This window comes from Mustela putorius, unplaced genomic scaffold (genome assembly GCF_011764305.1).
Source record: "Mustela putorius furo isolate JIRA1106 unplaced genomic scaffold, ASM1176430v1.1 tig00000174_pilon_pilon_pilon, whole genome shotgun sequence".
Classification (NCBI taxonomy): Eukaryota; Metazoa; Chordata; class Mammalia; order Carnivora; family Mustelidae; genus Mustela; species Mustela putorius.
In genome coordinates, this window is record NW_025421304.1 from 39,216,415 (window position 1) to 39,238,514 (window position 22,100).

The following is a 22,100-nucleotide window of genomic DNA, read 5'->3' on the forward strand; positions in this document are numbered from 1 at the left end:
GCGCAGGGATGAGTCACGTGTGAGGCGTGGAGTGAGGGGAGAGGCCAGACGGGAGGCCGGTGGACAGCTTAGCCATGGAGGACCTTGACCACCGGCATCCTTTGCAATAAGGGTCTGTATTTGTATGAAGCTCAGGTAGTGGCAAGTTGGTTCTATAGTTGGGATGGGAAGGTCCAAAGCTTTCTTCAAGGAGTAAGTCCTGAGGTGGCCTTCCAGATCCCCCCTTTCCAGCTGATCTCCATTCTCTGTTCCTCACTTTCTCCCTTGCTCTCCTGCCCATCTCACTGGCTTAGTTGCAATCCCATGAGTGCCACTGGACCTTTGCACATGCTGTGGCTCTTTCTGCCTGGAGTAGGTCCCCTGTTACTTACAAGACTATTGCATTAATGTCTCTCTCTCTGACTATACTTCAACCCAGGGACTGTGTCCCTTTACTCAACATTATAAACCCAGCATCTAGGGTTTCTAGTAAATAATAATAGGAGGAATTTGTGGAGGCGGGAAGGAAGAAAGGAGGAAAAGAAAGGGAAAGGAAGAGAAAGGCTGAAGTAGAACCCCACAAATTTGCATGCCTTCCCTCACCCCCAGCCCTCCCCAGCTCAGTCTGTCTTGCACCCCTCCCAGAGGCCAGGGCCAGAGCCAGCCAGCATCCTGGCAATCCGGCAGGCCCTGACATGTGAACAATGTGTCCCCAGGGGATGAATGCTAATCGATAGTGATGAAACAACGTACGTGTCTCTCCTTCATGGTTCACCTTCAAAAACTGAAACCGGGCATGCCCAATTCATCCTGGCTACCACGATGGTCAGAGGAAGTGAGCCAATGTCTGAGATGCCCAATGACCCCCTTGTGCATCCGCAGATGACCCTGAAACTGAGTGGGCAGCAAGGGAAGGTGCCAAGACCCTGACGCAGAGGAGGCTCAAGAGGGCACCCTGTGGTGCGCGTCAGGGCCGGGAAGGAGCCCAGCAGCAGGGCAGACTGGGTGCGCGTACCCTGGGGTTCGGGTTCCAATGAGGCTTCGGGAAGGCTGTGCTTTATATGAGGTTGAGTCTTTACGGAAACATGTCGTTGCAAAAGGCAAAGGGACCTGGGCTCAAATCTTGGTTTTGTCGTGTGGGGCACCTGCCTTGTCCTCTCCGAGCCTCAGTTACCTTACCTATAACCTGCGGTCTGCAAAGTACACCTCATGCGTTGCGCAGATTAAATAAGATAATGCACGTAAAATGCCCCAGCACTTAGCCTCGCATGTGGAAAAGGTTCAATTCACATTAGCCATTATCATTATCCGCTAATATGGTCATTATCACCGTAAGAATGATCTCCCAGAACAGAAAGATCAGCTCAGTTCATCAAATATTTATATGGCTTTAACAGTGTGCTCAGCCCAAGGTAGACGTTGTCACCAAAGACACGCAAGAAAGTTCCTGGTGGCGATAATTTGAGAGCCCCGGCCTGGAAATAGCCCCGACGGCCATCAAGAGTGGAATAGATAAATTCATTAGAGCCACGTCCTGGAATCCTACCCGGTGGTGAGGGTTAACTGTCCTGAGTCCCAGACACAAGGGTGACACGAGCGTAACAGTAAGCGGGAGAATCCAGACAGGAACGAGCCCGCGCCGCGCGGTCCCACTCGCAGGAAGCAGAGATCCGGGGGGACAGACCCACGGTGTTAGAAGTGGGCGTCGCGCAGCTGTCAAGGAGGAGGCTGGGGCTGGTGCGGGAGGGAGCGGGGAGGGCGGCTGGTATTCTGCGGCCCGGCTAGGCCCCGGGTCTTCGGGCATGCCCGCCTGATGAGAGTACATCAAGTTGTTGGTTCTGATGTATGTGCTTTTCCCGTGTCTGTGTCCCGCTTCAGTCAAAGGTTTACTAGACAAGCAAGCCTGTTGGGCAGAGAGCTAGGGAAGCAGAAGCGGGGTGAGGAAAGCAAGCAGTACAGTTCTGTGCTTGCCCACAGGAACAGCTGTTTTTTCCCTTTCCTTCCCAAACACGACCTGACCCAGCCGTCTGACTGTAGGCATTCTGTCCACGTCTCTCCCGCCGCTGCGCTAATCCGGGCCGGGCATCCTTGGTAGGAGACCAGACTAACTGGTGTACTTGGCCTCTCTGCTCTCCCAGACCGCCCTCTGGAGCCCCGAGCGGCTGTCTGAAAAGATCCCGTTTCTCCACGCACCATCAGTGCCCGCCTGGAACACGGGAGGTGATCAAGGGCAGATCTAGAATGGAGGAGGCTCCCCAGCACAGACGAAGCCAGACGGCTCCAAGGGGGTGCTGTGGGACACGGGGAAGCGTTGTTAGATCTTGGAGGGGAGCGGTCACCCGCATCTGATAGTCAGAGATTCCTCCAGCACCAAGCGACCCAACCTACTCACACCCTTCCCGATTTTGTTCACCTGCTCTGTTCTGTTTTGTCTCCCCAGTGACCTTCAGTGACTGCGAGGGAAACAGCAAGGTCCACTATGAGGTCTCAAGCCCATACTTCAAGGTGAACCATGACGGCAGCTTAGTTGCCCTGAAAAACGTAACTGCGGTGGGCAAGACTCTGTTCGTCCACGCCCGGAGCCCCCACGCGGAGGACATGGCAGAACTCGTCATCGTCGGGGGGAAGGACATCCAGGGTTCCTTACAGGTAATGCCGGGGCTTGGGATGAACTGGGTCCGCAGGGGAATGCCGGGGTCTGGACGTCTTATGTGGAAAATGGTTCTTCGGTTTCTTATTGGCCGAGACGTTTTTGTTGTTGCAAATGACAAAAAACTAACTCAAAAAAACTATCGGGGCGGGGCAGGAGTGGTATGTGAAAATGTATCGGCTAATGTGGCAAATATTTCAGGATAACTCAGCCTTCCGGCGTGGCTGTGTACCCGTGTCCGGATATGCCATCCACCTTGATCCTGGCCCCTGTCGTGGTTGTGCTTTCCTTCTGTTGGCTTCACTCTTAGACAGTCACATCCCTCTCTGCCTTCCAATGAGCAGACCTCAGAAGCTCTACTTCATGTTCCCCGCCTCAGGTCCCCTGGGAGAGCTCCTCTTCCTGACGATGCCAACAAACGCTTGAAATCAAATCTCACTGGCTCCACATGTCCACCCTTGAACCAGTCACTGTGTCTACCGGGTAGCGATGCTCTAGTTGGCTAAGTCTGAGTCCCTGGTCGTATCCTGAAGCCAGGGTAGAGTCAACCCTACCTAAGACATACAGTCGGACAGCGGAAGATAGGGAGTTACACGAAGTAAACGAGCGTGCTGTTGTCTGAGGATAGGGAATGGTGCTTGGCAGGCCAGGGGCACAGTGGCCCCCTGACATGTATGGCAAGGCCGCCATTGCATATGGCACCGCTCCTTTGCCACGCGCTGGTGCCTGTTCCTTTCCAGAGGCACACGTATGCTAATCCTTGCACCTGTGCGCAGGTTGACACACTTTAAGAATGCCCTTTAGACTTCCCGATTGTGTCATCCAGAGACTTTTGCTACTGTAGACTCACCTACCCATCCTTCATCAGGAGTTGAAGGACTCTTGGTTTCTTGATGGAAGGAAAGTCACACTACAAGCCCCAGACAAAACAATAGCAATAATAATGCTGTGTCCCCAACTGGGTGTGGCTGGGAGCCTTTGCTCCAGCTCCATGGTCGGCTCTTAGCCAATTTTTCAAAGCATTGATTCTTGCCGCCTTCTCCATCTGCCACGCTCCCCATAACCTTGTTTTATCTGCTCATTTTGTTCGGCGATGGATGGTGGGAGTGGCACGAACACTGATTCTACAGCCCAGGAGCAGAGATAGAGACGGTCTGTGTGATCTTGAAAGAATCCTCAACTCCTTCATCTGCAGACTGGTGGGGCGAAGCAGTCTGGGACGGCTAATAAGTAGCAGGTGCATTGCCCCATTCTGTCACCATATTCATGGCAGACGTGGCTAATTATCCCCAGCTTGACCCAAGTATCGCTCCCAACACAGTGCTTCTGGAAGCTACTACCCATTGATCATTCACGGATATTTTCAGGGATGGACTGCATTCGCCATGCCTGGACCAGACAGACCCCACAATTTCCCTTCATATCTGGGAGTCTGAGAGTTAAGGGTAGATAGCAAGCTAAAAAGTGAATCTACAGAGTGCCACTAATATTTTCAAAGAAAACAGGGTATTGATGAATACATCCAGTGTGGAAACCCACCGGCACCCCAAAAGCAAGCTTTTCTCTTTTCTCTTCAGCCATGGTCATTTTCATAGCATCTCTCTAACTTGTGATATAAATGACTTGATAAATATCTAGAGTAACAAAATTGCTGGGATGTGTACCACAAAGTGCTTCTTAGAAACAAGTAAATGGCACAGAGATTCACATATGGGATGTGTTCAGACGGACGTCGTTCATCATGATTCACGGCTCGTCTTTTTTTTTTTTTTTTAAGATTTTATTTATTTATTTGACAGACAGAGATCACAAGCAGGCAGAGAGGCAGGCAGAGAGAGAGGAGGAAGCAGGCTCCCCGCTGAGCAGAGAGCCCGATGTGGGGCTCGATCCCAGGACTCTGAGATCATGACCTGAGCTGAAGGCAGAGGCTTTAACCCACTGAGCCACCCAGGCGCCCCATGACTCGTCTTTAAATCCAGCACAGTGTCATACTGTCTGTCTTGCTTAAAGCAGAGCAGAGGGAATTCTGGACCCTTCCCAGGACAGACTCCACCTTGAGAGGCTCTGAGGCGTGGGGTTCAATACAGAGACTCGGTCTTGAAGAACTGGCCTCTTGAGTCCCAGAGAGACACCCTCCTGGCAGCCAGGCCCCTCTGTCAGAGCCCATTGTCTGCAAAGCCTGGCTGCCATTGGCAGTTTCTTGCAAAGCCTGGTGGAGGCAGCTGGACCACTCACTTTGTCAGACCCCAGCAGAGAAGGGCCCTCACCTCCTGGCTCCAGTAATTTCATGAGGTTTGAAAATAGGCCTTGTAAAGCTGCCCAGATGTGTCTGTCATAAAAGTCCCAAAAAATTAAAAAGAAAAAAGAAGATAGAGAAAAAAAAATAGCTAGTCAGAGAATTCCTCCAAGGAGAACACAGTCCTTAAGAGATATTTGTTTGGTATTTTGGAGGCCCTCGCCTTTCCGGGCGAGGAAACTGGGCTGGAACACAGCCGGCGCGTTCCTGGACATCACTGTCTGCTGGGTGAAGTGAGTGAGAAATTATATTGCTTAGTAGGACTCTCAAGTGGGTACTTTAATGTCCCTTGTTTTTAACCCTCACAATCACCACCCGCCCCCCACACCGCAATAGGGCTGCTGACGTCACCCCTTCCTCCTGATGTGAAAAGTTGGCCAAGATCCCTGAGCTTGAAATGGGCAGAAATGAGAGTGAGATCCAGCCTCTCCATTGAAACATCCACTCTCTTTCCTGCCCATGGGTCAAGAGGTGGGGGCACAAGTCAGAGCCATACGGTAACAATGGAAGAAACCAGTCAGAAAACGGGTGGTCGGGAAAGGCGCTCAATTTGCCAGGCTTGGATGTGTTGAGTTGGTGACTCCTAGGGACGTCTTGATAGAGATGATAGAAAATATGGGACTAGATCTTAAGTAAACACTTAGCGGGAGAACAGTATAGTGGTAGGGCTTTGGCTTTGGTGTTTTCAAATTTCCACTCCACCACCTATGACCGTGACGTGGGACGAGCCAGCCAACTCCCTAAACCTCAACACTCTTCTCTGTGAGACGGAGGTAAGCACAATCTGCATCACAGAATCATTCTGTTGGGTCCTGCCCAGAACACCAGGTGACTTATCCCAACAATGGTGCCATATTGGAACCTCTCGAGAAGGAATAGGTACTGGGGGTTCAGTGACCCCACTGGGCCCAGGAGACAGAAGGCAGAGAATAAAAGCAGGACCTGTGAAATCTTGTCGTTAATAGCTTAATTATAGACTCCCAAGCTGCCTCTGCATTTTGAACGGGCTGCCCAGAAGCGAGGACCTGTCTCTATGGGCAGTGTAAGACCGCTGCAGACCGGAGAGGGAAGGGGACTGCCTCAGTCCCTCATGATCTGACAGGGGAGGTGGGATGGGTATGGAAGGGTCAAGGCTTACCATGCTTCCTGGATGGGTTTCTACCCTGGGGAAGGTCATGATGAGTCCCACTCATGACTCTATGTCCGGACAGACGGTAGCTTGTCCGCACCGAGTCTGCTGTCCCTCTCTGCCGGACAGCGGTGAACGGGAAGACGGCAGAGTACTCGCCTTTATTTGTCTATGTCTACTTTGGTCAGAAGCCTCCAAGGGTTGATATGGGCACGCTCTGCTTTGTTCCTTAGGCATCTTGGGCAGAGGTGTCTCCCCTGCTGTGCAGACGGGACTCATCCATCCCAACTTCACGTCTAGCATAAAGAAGTTTTTTTAAAGCCATCTTTGCATTTGGTTTTTCTTTCTGACTGAGGAAATGGTAGCTTCGGTGACTGTAGATTATAGCAAGGAATCCTGACATCGGTTACAGAACTGGATGAGGCCAGGCTGGGAAGTAAGAACGTCAGGGGAATGGAGAAATTGACTTTGAATTCCAGTCTGAGAACTGAAAGAGACTGTGCCCGCCAGGCTTGTCTTGAAATGTGGGCGTCCACTCTCTAAGCAGCTGTAGAATTTCGGTACCCAGGACCTGGACAGTGAGTCCTCAAGAACAGAGCAGGAGATGTAAGATGCTAAAGGAAGGAGAGGTGTGGGGCCCTGCGGGCTGCCAGCTTGGAGCCCGTTCCCACACCGGGGCTGCGTTTTAAGTGCAGATCTGATCACTTTACTCCTTGCTTAATGGGACCTTGCTCATCAGCCCTCCTGGGCCCTGGGATAATATTATGCCGCCTTCACAGATGTCTGGAAAGGCCCGTCCCTGTCTAGCGCGGCTGGTCTCTGCACCTTCCCTCAAGTCTGCTTCCTTTCACCTGTAAGGGGTTTGACCTGCTGAAGTGCTTGACCTCCAAGAGCTTTCCCTGCCCCCTGTGCCAAAGGAGGATCGCCCTTGGTACCCATGGTTCTGCTCCTTCATGACCTTCTCAGTTTGTAAATTATGCATTTTTTTCGGATTCCCTTATCCCCAGCAAGACTGCATAAGCTCCCCCAAAGCTGGAATATAGTCTGTTTCTTTCCTATTTCCTTTTTCTTCCTTCCTTCCTTGGTTCTTTTCTGATGTGTCCAAGGCTCTATCCCTGGTACCCAGGACAGTGCCTGACATATAGCAGGTGTTCACTGAATGTCTTTTGAACAAATGCCCGAGTAGAATGCATGACACCTTCCACACTACTCTCTGCATTGAACTCTGGGCCCTTCACTCCAATACCAAACCACCATGGTTTCTTGAACTGGCCAAACTCGCTCTCCCATTCATGCTGGCTGCCTCTCTGTGTGGATTAGGTTCCCTTGCTGCGTGGCCAGCACCAACGGACATGACTACCTCCTTTGATACCTCTGGACCCACCAAGATTTCCCTCCCTTAGGGACACCTCTCTGACTGTTCCCCCCCAGATCATTAAGTGTTTTTTCCTCCATGTTCCTCGTAGAACCCCTCCCGGCTCTCTGATCATACCACTAAATTTTAACTGCCCATTTGATCTGTGCTGGTGCCTGTCTCTGTTCTGAACTCCTGAACTCAGGGACCATGATGCCTTGGTTCCCAGGCCTATACTTAACCCTCTGCTCCAGTCCCCTCAGCTGTAAAAACGGGTTCACAACATTATCAACTTCCTAGAGATGTTGTGAGGATTAAATGAGTAAACATGCACAACGCATTTAGAACAGGGCCTAGCGCAAAGTACGCACCGTGACCATGCCAGTCATTCCTCATCGCTGTATCGCCAAAGCCAGACGATAATAAATGCTCGGCAAATGAGCCTGGCGAATCGAGACCCCCCAGCCCTCCTTCCCCCTGCCCATCAGGACCAAATTCTATTTGGTCTACAACCTGGAGGGCAGGTAGACTCCCACGTGAATTTACATCATTACCATTTCACTCTTAGGTGCCCACCAGGTGTGAAACGCAGACTAGTCTTCCCGGACTCTTCGTTTCTACGGGTCCACTTAATAAACACCAAGAGACTGGGCAGCGTTTAGAAGTTAATTATGCACAACTCACGCCTGTTCACTAGAAGTCCATACGTGGTGTTCTCAGTAAAGGGAAACTGGTGTCTGAATGAAGTTGCTTCATTAAATGTAAAAGAAAAAAAAACTATCCCCCCCCCTTTTTGCCGTGTAGAGCATTCCCCCCAAAGTGAAACGGATAGAGAAAGTTATGAGAGACATGAAGAAGCTGAATGTATAGGGTTTGTTTATCTTGGCGGCTCTCGGTCACCAGGAACTCCTCATTTAAAAGACACAAATTTGGCTCCTGATCCAGTTTCAAGAATTAGGATGGAATTAGTTCCCAAAAGATAAAAGGAGCCATCAGAAGGAGGATCAACTTGGGAGGAAATAGTTGTTTTGTTTTGAATGTTTAAGATAAAAACATAAAACAGGCCACTGACAGCCCAGCGGTTGAGGCTGTACTGTGCTCATCCTGTACCTCAGCCCCACGGGGGATCCGGGCTGCACACCCACTGCGCACCGTCTCGGGTCCACGCGCTGCACACCTCGCAGGACTGCGGGTCCGGGGGCTCCAAAGCAGCGGCTGGAATCCTACTGTCCCCGCACATGTGCGTGCTCTGTGACATTCAGCCGAGCTGTGCTTGATATGAAAGCGGACCCAGAATGACAGATTAGATTAGATCTCAAATTGGGATCTAATCACACATTTAATACTTGTCCATCATGTGACTCTGAAAAGTCACCTAAACACTTTGAGGTGGTTTTCTCATCTGTGAAGCAGGTGCTGTATGGATACCCAGCCTTGTTTAGATGCCAGCGTGGGGTACCCGAAAGATTTTTTTTTTAAGATTTATTTATTTATCTATTTATTTATTTATTTGACAGAGATCACAAGTAGGGCAGAGAGGCAGGCAGAGAAAGAGGAGGAAGCAGGCTCCCTCCTGAGCAGAGAGCCCGATGCGGGGCTCAATCCCAGGACCCTGGGTTCATGACCTGAGCCAATGGCAGAGGTTTTAACCCACTGAGCCACCCAGGAGCTCCCACAAAAGATTTTTTGAATACCATGCCTAGCCTGGTGCCACCAGAGGGTCTCAGTCATAGGCTGTTGACTCTTACTGGAGCTATTCAGGCAGTTGCTGTAATGCCTGTACATTTCTCACCCATCTTTCCTGATCTCACACGCTCTAGATTAAAATATTTATGCACTGACTGCAGAGCTGAGCAAAACTCCTGACTGAGATAAACTCCAGTTTTATCAGCCCGGAGCCACCCATTTCAGTCCCTGTTTGCTTGGGGCCTTAGACCATCCAACCTCCTGGGCCCCTATCATGCCCCACGGAGGGAACTTGACTTGGTTTGCTGAAACCATCCCTGAGAAATCGAGCCACCAGCTTATGGAAATTGCCTTGTTGCAAGATCTTATCACATTGACTGGGAGTGGCTTGGAGTCTGTCAAGCAGGTCCAGGGTATTGACCTCGCTCCCATGAAATGTGTTTTACGACCATTGCAGTGGAGAACCAATCTCGTCATTTGCAGTGGCCATAAAGGCCCCTGGTAAAGCTGTGGGTAGGCTCTGATTTAACACGTGTGGTAACTTCAGAACCCCGCGTGGGATCACGCCGCATGGCAAAAGCCTCCCCATTACTATTAGGAGAATGTGTCCATTAGACTGCCGCCCAAATTAGGGAAAATATGTAGCGTGAAAATTATGGTACAGATCCAAGAATAAGGTATTAGGCTGGTACATTTTGACACATGCCTAAATTGTTCTGTTTATGATTCTTAGCTCCGGGATACTATTCAAATACAGATAAAAAGACATCCTTTGATTCATTAATTTAAGTATATAACAGATTGCTTTGTGGGTCATAACTAAGAAAACTGTATACTTAAGATTAATTTTAATTAAAATGCTTGGGGAAAAGTAACTAATCCCACGGAAAGTCTACCTTACTAAACAGTTTCCTTTTGGCTTGTCAAAACTCAAGATTTCATGGTTGTGCCGCAGTATGGCCCAACAGGAAAATCATGTAAGCCACATACATAATTTTAAGTTTCCTTATGGTAACACGTACATACACACACCCAATATACACATGGGGAATTAAACTTCATAAACATAGATTCTGTGTGTCTGTGTGTGTGTGCCAGAGAGAGAGAGTTTAACCCAACATAGATATAAAACCCAAAAGATATAATATATAATTTCTTTAAGATGTTACCATGTCAACAAGTAAGCAATATGAACATTATTTATGCAATTTTTATATTTTCCTATTTATACTAAACCTTTGGAATTCAGTGTGTTTTCCACTTACAGCACATCTTAATGTAGATTAACATAGATTTTTAAGTGCTTACTCACCACAGGTGGAAAATGTCTTCCAGTGGGACAGGGTTTCTTCCCCAGAGACATTTATGGATTTTGAAAGAGGGAGGGAAAGAATCCCTTGCTGAGTGCCTACCACTTTTAGGGCACGGTCTTAGACGCCCCCAAGCACGCGTCTGTTTCTCTGATCCTCATAGCAGACCTGTGCCGCTCGCGGTCCGGTTCCGACCCTGCAGATGTAGAAGGAGCCCAGGTCAGGGGAGCACTTGAGCTCATGTCCGCATTCGCAGCAGGCGGCAGAGCAGGGACCTGGACCTGGGCCTGGGCCTTCTGATTCTCTGCAGTCACTGCTGTTTTGGTAATACTGAGATTTACAACAAAACTGGCGCTTTTCTATTCTCCTATAAAGACGATGAAATGACACAGAAGAATTAAAAAATGGTTAGAAAGTTAAAAAAAAACAAAACTGAATGCAGAGCTGAGCAAAACTCCTGAAGAAATTTTAGGTAGGTGGACAAGACCTGTGTGGTCATGACACTTCTCAGAAACTTCCGTCATGAACAGAATCTCAGAGAAAGAAGCTTCGGGAAACAGCACAAGGTGTCCCAAGTGTACATGTCTTCCCAGGCACAGGTTCCTTTTATCTCAGACTCTAGCTCATTCGCCTTCTTGGTCCTAGAGTCTGGGGAAAATGCCTTACATTTATTTATTTTTTTAAATTATGATTTAAAAGGTTGTTTCCACACGCATCCTATAAACTTGGTCCTCACGACAAGGGCTTGAAGCAGATGGTATTCCTGGTGTTTGATGAATCAGGAAACTGAGACTCTTACCAGTAGGAGGGTGGGTCTTGGGTCCCAGAGCTGGTCAAGTGGTGCCCTCAGGCCTCCGACCTGCAGTGACTCCCTGGGTCCCGGGTTCGAGCCGCAGCTCGCCTTCCGACCGCTGCGGGGGGCCTTTTCAAGTAAAAGCAACAGAGAATCCTCAGAGATAAATTTTCACCTGGCCTCCTGGAAGGAATAAGACACTACGACAGAATCACATTGTCCTGGGCTCCCCTGTCTCGTCTTACTACCCTGAATCAAGTACGCGTGTGTTCTAAGTGGAAACGTTGGGGCGACCACCTCTTTTCAAAGCCCCTCTTAGCTGGCACGTGGGGATACCTGGTCACTGCGGCTCTGTCGATGTGGCTGCGCTCCTCAGAGACGAAATGGCACAGGGAAAACCAAAGTGATTAGAAACGTTTTTTACAAATGCAGAAGCGGGCAATGTCTAGGTGGCTCAGTCCGTTAAGCGGCCGCGTTCGGCTCAGGTCATGATTTCAGGGGCCTGGGATGGAGCCCCATGTCAGGACCCTTGCTTGTCGGGGGTCTGCTTCTCCCTCTCTCTCTGCCCCTCCCCCCACTCGGGCTCTCTCTTTCTCAAATAAATAAATAAAACCTTTAAAAAATAAAAAGTAAAAATGCAAAAGCAAACGAGAATTTTGAGGACATCTTAGGTAGGTGGATAAGACACGTGTTGTCACGACACGTTTTTGAAACTTTCCTCATGAACAGCACCTCTGGAAACAGGACCTAATCGAAACAGAGCAAGGTTTCCAGATGTAAATGCCTCTAGGCTACTCTGTGAGAGCCTGGTTCTCGTTTCTGATGGAAACAGACAAAAAACTCCACACAGCCTTCCATGCGGACCATAGCTTGTCTCCATTTAGTTCTCTGGTCTCAATACTTGAAAATTAGGGAGCAAAGGAACAGGGAGAAGACGTCCTGTTCATTCCATCCCCAGCACTTGGGTCTGTCAGATGAGAGGGTCTTCGCCCAAACTGTTAAGGCAGAAGCCTGAACATTTGGAAAAAAAAAATAACAAAGAAGAGCCTTATGGCCTTGATCACCCCTCTCCGGGCTGCTGATCTCTATGGCTGGGCTGAGTTCCAGATAAATTGGAGGGCTGCAACTCCCTTTGGGACACACTGTCGATGCTGTTTGACCTTTGACTCGATTGTTTCGGGCAAAGCCAAGTGTGGCGTCAGGGTTCCATACAGACAAACAGGAAGCATTTTCCACCTATGCCCGCAGTCTAATCTCATCAGGGTTTGTTAACAAACCTGGATCCTGTTAACAGACATAGAACCGCCTAGGCCTGTCCCCCCTGGGGGTGCTACAACAACAATGCCAAGAGTACCGACATCCTCCGGGGGTCCGGGAGGGCCAGACATTTTCTTCGGTCTGTCTTAATAAGACAAGAGATAGCAACAGTCACAAAACAAATATCGTGTGCGTGTAGCCATCCAAATATTTTTTTTAATATCATAATGAATTTTTTACAAAAAAAATAGATCTTTGTTAACACTTGCTCTTCTTTTTCTACACGAAAAAAAAAAAAAGATCAATTCTAAAAAAAAAAAAAAAAAAAAAAGAGCTTTAAGTAATACCCCATATATAGTCTCAGAATTTGACATATCTGTGGGCTCACACATAGCAGAGAAAATTCACATGCTGACAAAGATGGCATCTTAAGGCTCTTGGCCAAGTCTCAGTCTCTCGACTGGTGAACACACCCAGTTGGGGAGGCCTTTAAACAGAGAAAGAGCTCCCCCATGGGATGGAGTAAGACAAACCTTCCAGGACTGCCCAAGACCAAAAGGGCTTAAAAAATTTGAGATCTTCCATGAATGGAAAAATATCTTCCATGAATGAGAGTCAGCCTGAGGTTGGACTGAGCTCACTGCTCTGACCCTGCTGGCCCCAGTGACTTCCCTCCTGTCTTCGTATAATTCAGAAGGGGCAACATGGGATTTTCCCTTTGGTTCAATGTCTCCTCCACCAGTAAAGGAAAATGGGCCCTAAGATTCAACAGGGGGCTCTTCCTTGCGCCGATGTCTACACAGTTTCTCCTGCCTCCCAGCTCTCTGTGGAGATCAGGTAGTCTCTAATTTTCCATCTTTTTTTTGCAGCAAATCCTTTTGACAAAAGGTGTGTATTGTCAACCAACCCCTCCATAGGTCAGGAAAATCGGGCTTCTGTTGATAGCAACTTTTTACAACCTTTTCATTTGAAGTCACAAAGCTATAAACAGTGCTGGTTCTCCAAGAGACTCCCGGAATGATCTGAATAACCTAACCATGCTATTTCCGAAGGCTGCCCCCTGCCCAGCACTCTCACCAGACGTCTGCGCGTGCCCCTGTTTCTTTTTCAAGCCGGGGCCAGGAGATTTAAGACGGAGAATCAGGATGCATTGTTTTCTTCCTTTCACTGTCCGTTCTCACGAACCCCGGCTAACACTCATAACTGAAGGTCGACTCCTTTTTTACTCCAAGCTTCTTATTCAATTTGGAGCTTGTTAGCAAAGCCTGAGCCGTAAGAGCGTGACCATCAGTCTTTTTGCCTTGTTTTCTCATCGCTTCCTCTTTCACCCAGACCTTTGGATAATATTTTCTCTAAAGAAGCAAAAAGGAAAATTACAAAAAAGATCCAGAAACTGAATCAGAGAAAAATCAATGAAAATAATAATAATAGTAATCCCCCCCATGTTTTTTTTCCCCAGATTCTGTATAAGTCTTACTATTTTAGTGATGGTTTATAGGGGAAAATAAAATCATATGCTCCATAAGGATAGAAGCTGTAACTGACTTGCTCACTGCTATGAATCTAGCAGTTACCATAATACCTGGCACTGAAAACACTCTCACTGAATGAGTAAACAAATGGCAGAAATGCAATGGCTCTTGATGTTAATAATGCTGATCATAGCCAGCATTTATGTAGCTCCAACTGGGTGCCAGCCACCCCTCTCAGTGTATTTCTTATATTAAGTCATTTAATCTTACAGAAACTCTATGAAATAGCTACCATTATCTGCATTTTACAGATGAACAGAGTAAGAGTAGGCAAAGACCTTGACTTGTCCATAGTCCTACACCTAGAATAGTTCGGAGCCATGCTTTGTGCTCAGAATCTTCAAAAAAGCATTGAAGAAAACATCTGATGCCTTTTTGGGTCAAGATAGAGAAATATGAACTGAGTATTATTACCAAATATTAGTAAGGTAAATTGAGATGGGTTGAAGAGCTGCAGCCCAGAGTCCTGAGAGGTAATCCAGTCAGCCAAGAGAATGGTTTCTATGCATGCGGCCAATGGCGCTGGCTGATTGAGTTCATCCCCAGCGATGGAAACAAAAATATGAAGACATGGTTTTTAGGGTATTACTCTCAGAGCTCTGGGATCCTAACTGGGTGATAGACTTGAGATTCAAAGCCAACTGAAGTATCTATAAGGATGGGCTGAAATTAGCAAGGCAATACCAGTCCGTATGGATGTCACACCCCGTTTGTAGGCAAACAGAGTTCCAGAAGGCAGGGGAGGGGAGGTGGAAAGGGCGTGGTTGATGAAGCATTCACTCTTACGGAGCCAGGGCAGCTCCTTCTCTGCACACTCTTGCCTTGACCGCTTCTCTATTATTCACATTTAATTTATGGTTCATCTCCTTGAGCATAACTCCAAGACTTTGCCATGTGTCCTAAGCAGTAAGCCCTACCCCACTGCCTACAACTTCCTGCGGCTGGCCTTGCGTTTCTCGCTGTATAAAGTTTCTCCTCCAGCTTGAGCTTTCCCAGTCTTTGTTGCACGTCTACCCACCTCCAGTCTTGTCCTTCTCTCGCAGAGGAAGGATGCGACTTTGATCTTCACTTGTGCTCTGGAAGCCCCTCCTTTGTACTTCTGTTTCCATCATGGGCTGGCTTTTCTTGGTATACCTTCCGTTGTTTTCCTGCTCTCTGAATCCTCCCCCTCTTCAAACGTTCAAATCTCCCCAGACGTTCAAATTTCTCCCAAGCCACTGCGTCTCTTATCACTGCCCTTCCCTTCACCCGACTTCTTGAAAGCATAGTCTTCACTCAACCTCTCTACTTCATCACAAGTTCACACCTCCGCGCTCCAAGATGGGGCCCCCACCCTCAACACCTGGGGGAAATTGTTGTCTTTGGAAAGTCATTGAAACTGAGCTAGTGGGTTTCCTTAAACTTTTTTCTTAGCCCTAAGCCCACCTGAATTCTCTGAAGCATTTGGCAACTTATTTTTGATTTTTTTAAAGTTTTATTTTATTGAAGGGAAATTCATTTAACATAGAATTAACCATTTGAAGTGAACATAGTCATGACATTTAATACTCCATGATGTTGTGCAACCACCAGCTCCGTCTAAATCCAAAATACTTCACCATTCCTCCAAAAACCGTCTTCCTCGTCAAGGACTTGATCCTCACACTGACCCCCACCCCCAGTCCTCACAACCACTAATCCACATTTCGTTCCTGAGAATTTACCTGTTCTGGATATTTCACCTAAATGGACTCATGCAACATGGTGACTTCCTTCTGCTTAACGTGAGGTCTTCAAGCTTTGTCCACATTGTAGCCGTGTCAGGGCTTCATTATTTTTCTCTGCAGCTGAGTAACAGTTCTTCATTCCTGAGTTGTTTATCCGTCCATCGGCTGTTGGGTGTTTGGGCTGATCTGCCTTTCAGCTGTTGTGCATAGCGCTGCTCTGAACATTCGTGTGCAGTGTTTGTTTAAGTACTGGTTTTCAGTCCTTTCATATTTATACCTAGGAGTGGTTGCTGGGCCATATGGTAATCCTATGTTTAACTTCTTGCGGAGCCACCAAACTGTTTCCCACAGCAGCAGGACCATTCTGCATTCCCATCGCAGCGTTTGGTAATTTTGAAATGCTCTCTCCTTTGCCTTCAGAGACACTGCACTATCCCTGTTCTCCCACTCCTTCTATATATGGCAACCCTCATATTTTCCCCCTCTATCTCCTCTTCTTTCTCTTCCTGCCATGGGAGGTACCCATCAGTTTTCTATTTCTATTCTCCTCTGCTGTTTTCCATCACTCTTGACAATTTCCTGCAACTTGGTGGCTTTAAATATCCCCCTCTTTGCGATGTCTGCAGTTTCCTGGCTCCATTTCTGACCTTGGGTTCTTCATCCCCACCTGCTACAAGGCATCTCCACCTGTATATTTTCCTTGCCTCTCAAGATGTGTTTGTGTGTGTTTGTGTGCACTTACTCTCATCAACCTCTAAACCTCACATTCCTGCAGTCTCTGCTTCTTGTGACATCATCCCTGTCTTCCCAGGCACTCAAGCTCACAACTTAGATTTGTCTTTGATGTACCAGAACTGGAGGGGGCAGTGGCATTTCTCATTCTTTCTCTTTTCCAGGTTTGGTTTTTTTTTTTTTTAAGATTTTATTTATTTAGTGGGCGGCGCGGGGGCAGGGGGCTCACATGCAGGGGAAGGGGCAGAGGGAGAAGCAGACTCCACTGAGCAGGGAGCCTGACATGGGGCTCGATCCCAGAACCCTGGGATCATGACCTGAGCTGAAGGCAGACACTTAACTGACTGAGCCACCCAAGCATCCCTTCCAGGTGGCTTTCACCCCTCTACTGTTCTGCATTGCAATAGCAACAATTGGTTTAGGCATCATATCCTTTTATCTGGTCTATGACAGGGCATTATGAAAGGAATCTCTATTAAGGCTGACTTCCTCTCTTCCCTTGTGACCTAGTCCACATGCCTGTTACTGCTGGTCTGTCTTCCCCAAGAACAGCTGAAAAGGATCATTCTCCCTTCAAAGACTACCAGGGACTTCTCATGCCTACTGAGCAGCATTCAAGTTGACCCCCAACTGGCTTTGTCATTTTCACCCGTAACTGTTCCCCATCAGTACCGTGAGCCTCCCACAAAGTAAGCTGCTTATCCCTCCATGTTCACTTTAATGATATGGTCCTGGGAGCCACCTGGGTGGCTCAGTCCGTTAAGCATCCAACTCTTGGTTTCAACTTGGGTCGTGATCTCGGGGTTTTGAGATCGAGCCCCGTGTTGGGCCGTGTGCTCAGCGGGGAGTCTGCTTCGGATTCTCTCTCCCTCTTCCCTTCCTCCAATGTGCACTCTTTCTCTCTCTCTCAAATAAGTAAAATCTTTTAAAAAAATAGAATATGGTCTCTTCCACACCTATCTTTCAGGAGGTGTAAACAGTTACTATCGACTTACTGTAATGAGAACCAGATTAGGATTTGTGATAGTAGGGGAACAATTGACTTATTATTTAATAATGTCTATTTTAGCCAAAAACATGCTAAATGCCAACAGGTGAACTAGTTGCTATGGATTTCTTTTTTTGATATTTGTAATTAATCACGACGAAAATGACACTACAGAAACATGATATGCTGACGAGTCTTAAAGGTCACATAATTAAAAATGATGGGGTGGGGGAGCATTCTGTAATCTGGGCCTCGTTAAAATGCTCTGGGCCCTCTTTCAGCGTGCTAGGGTTGCCACTTGAAGTGAGATGTCTTGGGAGATCTCTCCTTATTGACCACAACCACCAGTGAGCCTCATTCTACCTCCCATCAACATAGCTGCAGATTGACCTTCTAGTCCCTGCCACGTTATTTATCATTTCATTAAGAATGATGTATTCAAGTTTCTGAGGGAGACTAAAACCCCGAATTGGGTTGTTTCTCCTGGAGGGATACAACTCTAACACTTATGTGTTTCTTTGATTTGTTTACACTATGGCTTCTTTGGTCAACCAGTTAGGGGTATTTTGGTGTATGTGTGTTCTTGTTTATTATTTATTTATTTATTTATTGGTTAACTCTGTCTTTGTGATGCTAATGCAATCCTGTCTTGTGGAAATGAAAATAATTCAGATATTGTAAGAGAAGGAAAATGGTCAGATAAATTAGAAACATGAATAATTTATGGGGAAATAATTCAAGCAGCTAACTATATTGTGCATTCTCTGCTTAGTTCATGAATGATCCATATGCCAAGTCCATACGAGTTAATGTTTATTTCTCGAAACCTTTACCAAAACGAGCAAGATGTAGTAACTGCCTCATTATCTTTTCAGAGTGCCTAATGATACATTATTTTCTGTTATAAAACCTCCAGGTTTCTGAATGCATTGTTATAAATTCAAACTGTCAACATTTCTCTGGCAAGAAAAAGCACAGCACCCTATAGAAATAAGATGTAAGATTAACAATTCAGGCTCATATATTTTCATCTCTTCCTGAATCCTGCCACACATGGCAGAAAACCATAATCCGTATTTTTTATAGACAATATGCTATGAAGACCCATAGAACATTTAAGAACCTTAAGAAAAGCGAGGACGGAACTTTCAGAAATAAAACTTTAATTAAGAACAATGGAAAAGACAGATCATCAGCAATTATTAATAAAATACACATTTTATAAAAGAGTATTTGGGGAAGTAAATGCATTGTACATGTTGGGCCAAGGTCTAAAAATATTCTAATTTTTCTTTCCACATAAGAAACCTAGTGGAAAATGCCAAAAAAACATTTGTACGTAAGACATTTTGCACCTAAGATGCTGGAGTCAAATTTTCTGGGTCTAACTCCCAGCTCTGGAATTCATCCGCCTTGTGGTTTGTGCCAAATTCTTTTTTTTACCTTTGTAAGACAACTTTTTCTGTCTGTGAAAAGAGAATAAAAATAGAACTCACCTCCTAGGGTTCATATGAGAATCGAATGAGATCATGCATGTGAAGTTCTTAGAGCAGTGCCCGGACCATATAGGTAGGAAAAAGAGGGTGACCACGGATGATGGGCATGGCGTATGGAGGGACGATGCCCAGGGTGGGGAGTTCTGGCTTTCCCTGTAACTTCCCGAGTGGGGGTCATCAGCTTACTATGGGACTCAACAGATGTCACAAGGCCTCCGTGTTCCTTTCTGCACCTGTTTGCTTCTCTCTGTGCCCTCATTTCTAGCCTTTCTCTTACGTGTCAGAAGACAGACTCGTATTAGGGTAATGCACATGGGATCTGTCCAGAGGAGGACCCTGGAACACAAATTGATAAACACTCCGGGGAAAAGCAAATACTGCTAGACTACGTCTTAAAACAAAAGCTCTATATTGCTTCAGACAGAGCTTGATGTAAGGATGCAGAAAGAGAAAAAGTGAAAGAATTTAAATATATTTACCACTGAAATGTTAACCAAGAGAAAGATAGTGTGGCTATGCTAGTATCAGGGGATATATGTGTTAAAAGAAGATTACTACAGATAAAAAGGAATATTTCACAATTATAAAACCATACAACTGGAAGATATAGCAATCCTAAATCTGGGGGCATCCAGTCGCAAATATAAAACAAAACTAATATATAAATCAGAACAATGGTAGATATAGAAAAACTCGGGATCATAGCTAAAGGTTTTAACACATCCCTTAGTGGGCAATGGAGCAGTCGAAATGTACATAAGGATCGTGAAAATCTTAATAGCGTGAGTAGAACACTAAACCTAAAGACCAAGGAATATACTTTTGTTTTCAAACACACAGGAACTAGTTATAAATATATCATACGCTGGTCATAAAGTACCTCTCAACAAACATCAAAAAATGGAAATCATACAGAATATGTGTGTACTGACCTTTGCAGATTTATACCAGAAATCGATCAATAACAAAAAGCAAACCAGAGGATCCCCACATGTCCGGAAACCAATATACTTTGAAATAGTCCGTGGGAAAACCAGGATATAATAGTGCCAAGTGGAAAATACTTGGAATACAATAGAATGCAAATAAAACATGAAACTTGCGGGACACAGATGAAGTAGAGGAGAAACATAGGAATGCGTAATTCAGAAAGCTGAAAAGGAATGACCTAAGTCAAAGAAGAATGGTAAATTTGCCTCTAAGAAAATAGAGGGAAGGAAATAAACATATAAACAACATGGAAAAAAGATAAGGGGTGCCTGGGTGGCTTAGCTGGCTAAGTGTGTGACTCATGATTTTGGCTCAGGTCGTGATCCCAGGGCCGTGGGATCAAGCCTCACCTCGGGCTTGGTGGGGAGTCTGCTTGGGATTCTCTCCCTCTGCCCCTTCTTCCTTGCTTGTGTGCCCATGCGCGCGCTCTCTCTCAGATAAATAAATAAGTCAATTTTTAAAAAGAAAATAGATATAAATAGGAAAGCATACAACAGAGTTCCAGATGGGCTCTTTGAAATGGCCATGCATTGAGAAACCCCCAGGAAGGATCACCAAGAGAGACGAAACAGGCACCACTTTACCAATCAAAGGCATGTAGAGGAGATACATCACTAGGGATCCTTCATATAAAAAAAGAGAAGAAAAGCGTCCCTCTGAATACATTTGTGAAAATCAATTTGAAAATTAAACAGAACTGACAAATTCTCTCAAAAAATAACAGCTAAGTTTACCAAACACAAAAGAAAAAAAAAAAGAAAATCTCAGTCATTTAGTATCTATTAGATGACATCTCTGGGGCCTACAAGAGCCCCAGGCCAGGGGACTTCACTGCGGATTCGGCCAGACACTTAAGGAAGAAACTGAACTAGTCTCATAAAAATCATCCAGAAACCAGAAAAGGTGAAACCTTTTTTCACTTCTCTTTTAAGGGCAGTCTAACCTTCTCCACAACAGCTGGTATGGACTTTAAAAGGAAAGAAAAATTATAAGTCCTATATCTTATGTGTGTAACTGAGATGAGGAATACATTGCATTCACGAAAAGTAGAAAACTGTGCTCGAAATATACCATTGAGGAAGCAGAAAGGCTACAGAGTGGAGAGCATGTCCGTGATACGTGTGTCTGTTAGGGAGGGCATTTATCCAGAATGCATTCACAATGCCTACAAAACGAGAACAAAAGGGCAGATAACCCAATTAAAAGTGGGTGATGAATTTTAATGGGCTCATACAAAATAAGATGTCCAAACGACCACGAAACATAGAAAAAAGGGTTTTAAAGTCATTAGTCATCAGGGAAATGCAAAGTTAAAGCTACAGGGGTTATACAAAAATGCTATCATAGACATACGCCAAAATAGATTAGAAACAAAACAACTAACAATACCCAGTGTTGGCCAGCACGTGCAGCAACCGAAACCCGCATGCCCTGCACACTGAGTGTCCTGTGCCCTTGAGATTCCACTTCTGTAGCTGCCCAGAAGCCCTCTGTACGTATGTATTCCAAAAGACACTTAGCAGGTGTTCAGAACACTATTCCTAATAGCCCAAACTAGGAACACCCCAAAAGCCCATCAAGAGACAAATGGATAAATTTTGGTATGTATGTGGGTATTATGTGGCAGTGTGAAAAAAAAAAAAAAAAAAAACCTTACTATTATGCTCAAGAACCTCATAGACATAATGGTGCATGACCAGGAGCCAGATGTGATGGAGACAAGCTCAGCCATGGGCAGAACTATCCTCTGACGGTTAAAATCAGAACAGTGGTCACCTTGCAGGGCTGAGGACTGAAAGGGTCATTGGGACGTTTCTGGAGCAGTGATAGTGTTATATATGTTCATCTGTGATTATATAGGTATATAGGTATTATAGGTATATAGGTATTTATTATATTGGTGATTCTATAGGTATATTTGCTATAGAAAGAGTTCATCAAACCGTACACTTATATTTTTGCAGTTTCATGAACGAATGATGCATGTTATGCTATACTTTAAAAGTTGAAACAATGGGCTCCTGGGTGGCTCAGTGGGTTAAAGCCTCTGCCTTCAGCTCAGGTCATGATCCCAGGGTCCTGGGATCGAGCCCCACATCAGGCTCTCTGCTCAGCAGGGAGCCTGCTTCCTCCTCTCTCTCTGCCTGCCTCTCTGCCTACTTGTGATCCCTGTCTGTCAAATAAATAAATAAAATCTTTAAA

General features: G+C 46.2%; 1 protein-coding gene across 1 annotated transcript in view; it reads left to right on the forward strand.

Annotated features, from left to right (window-relative positions):
• CDH13 (cadherin 13) overlaps positions 1 to 22,100 on the forward strand; it is a 981,609-nt gene that overhangs the window by 371,135 nt on the left and 588,374 nt on the right. Inside the window, exon 3 of the mRNA XM_013056985.2 lies at positions 2,420 to 2,628. Within this exon, the coding sequence (XP_012912439.2) occupies positions 2,420 to 2,628 (209 nt within the window). The remainder of the gene's footprint in view (positions 1 to 2,419; positions 2,629 to 22,100) is intronic.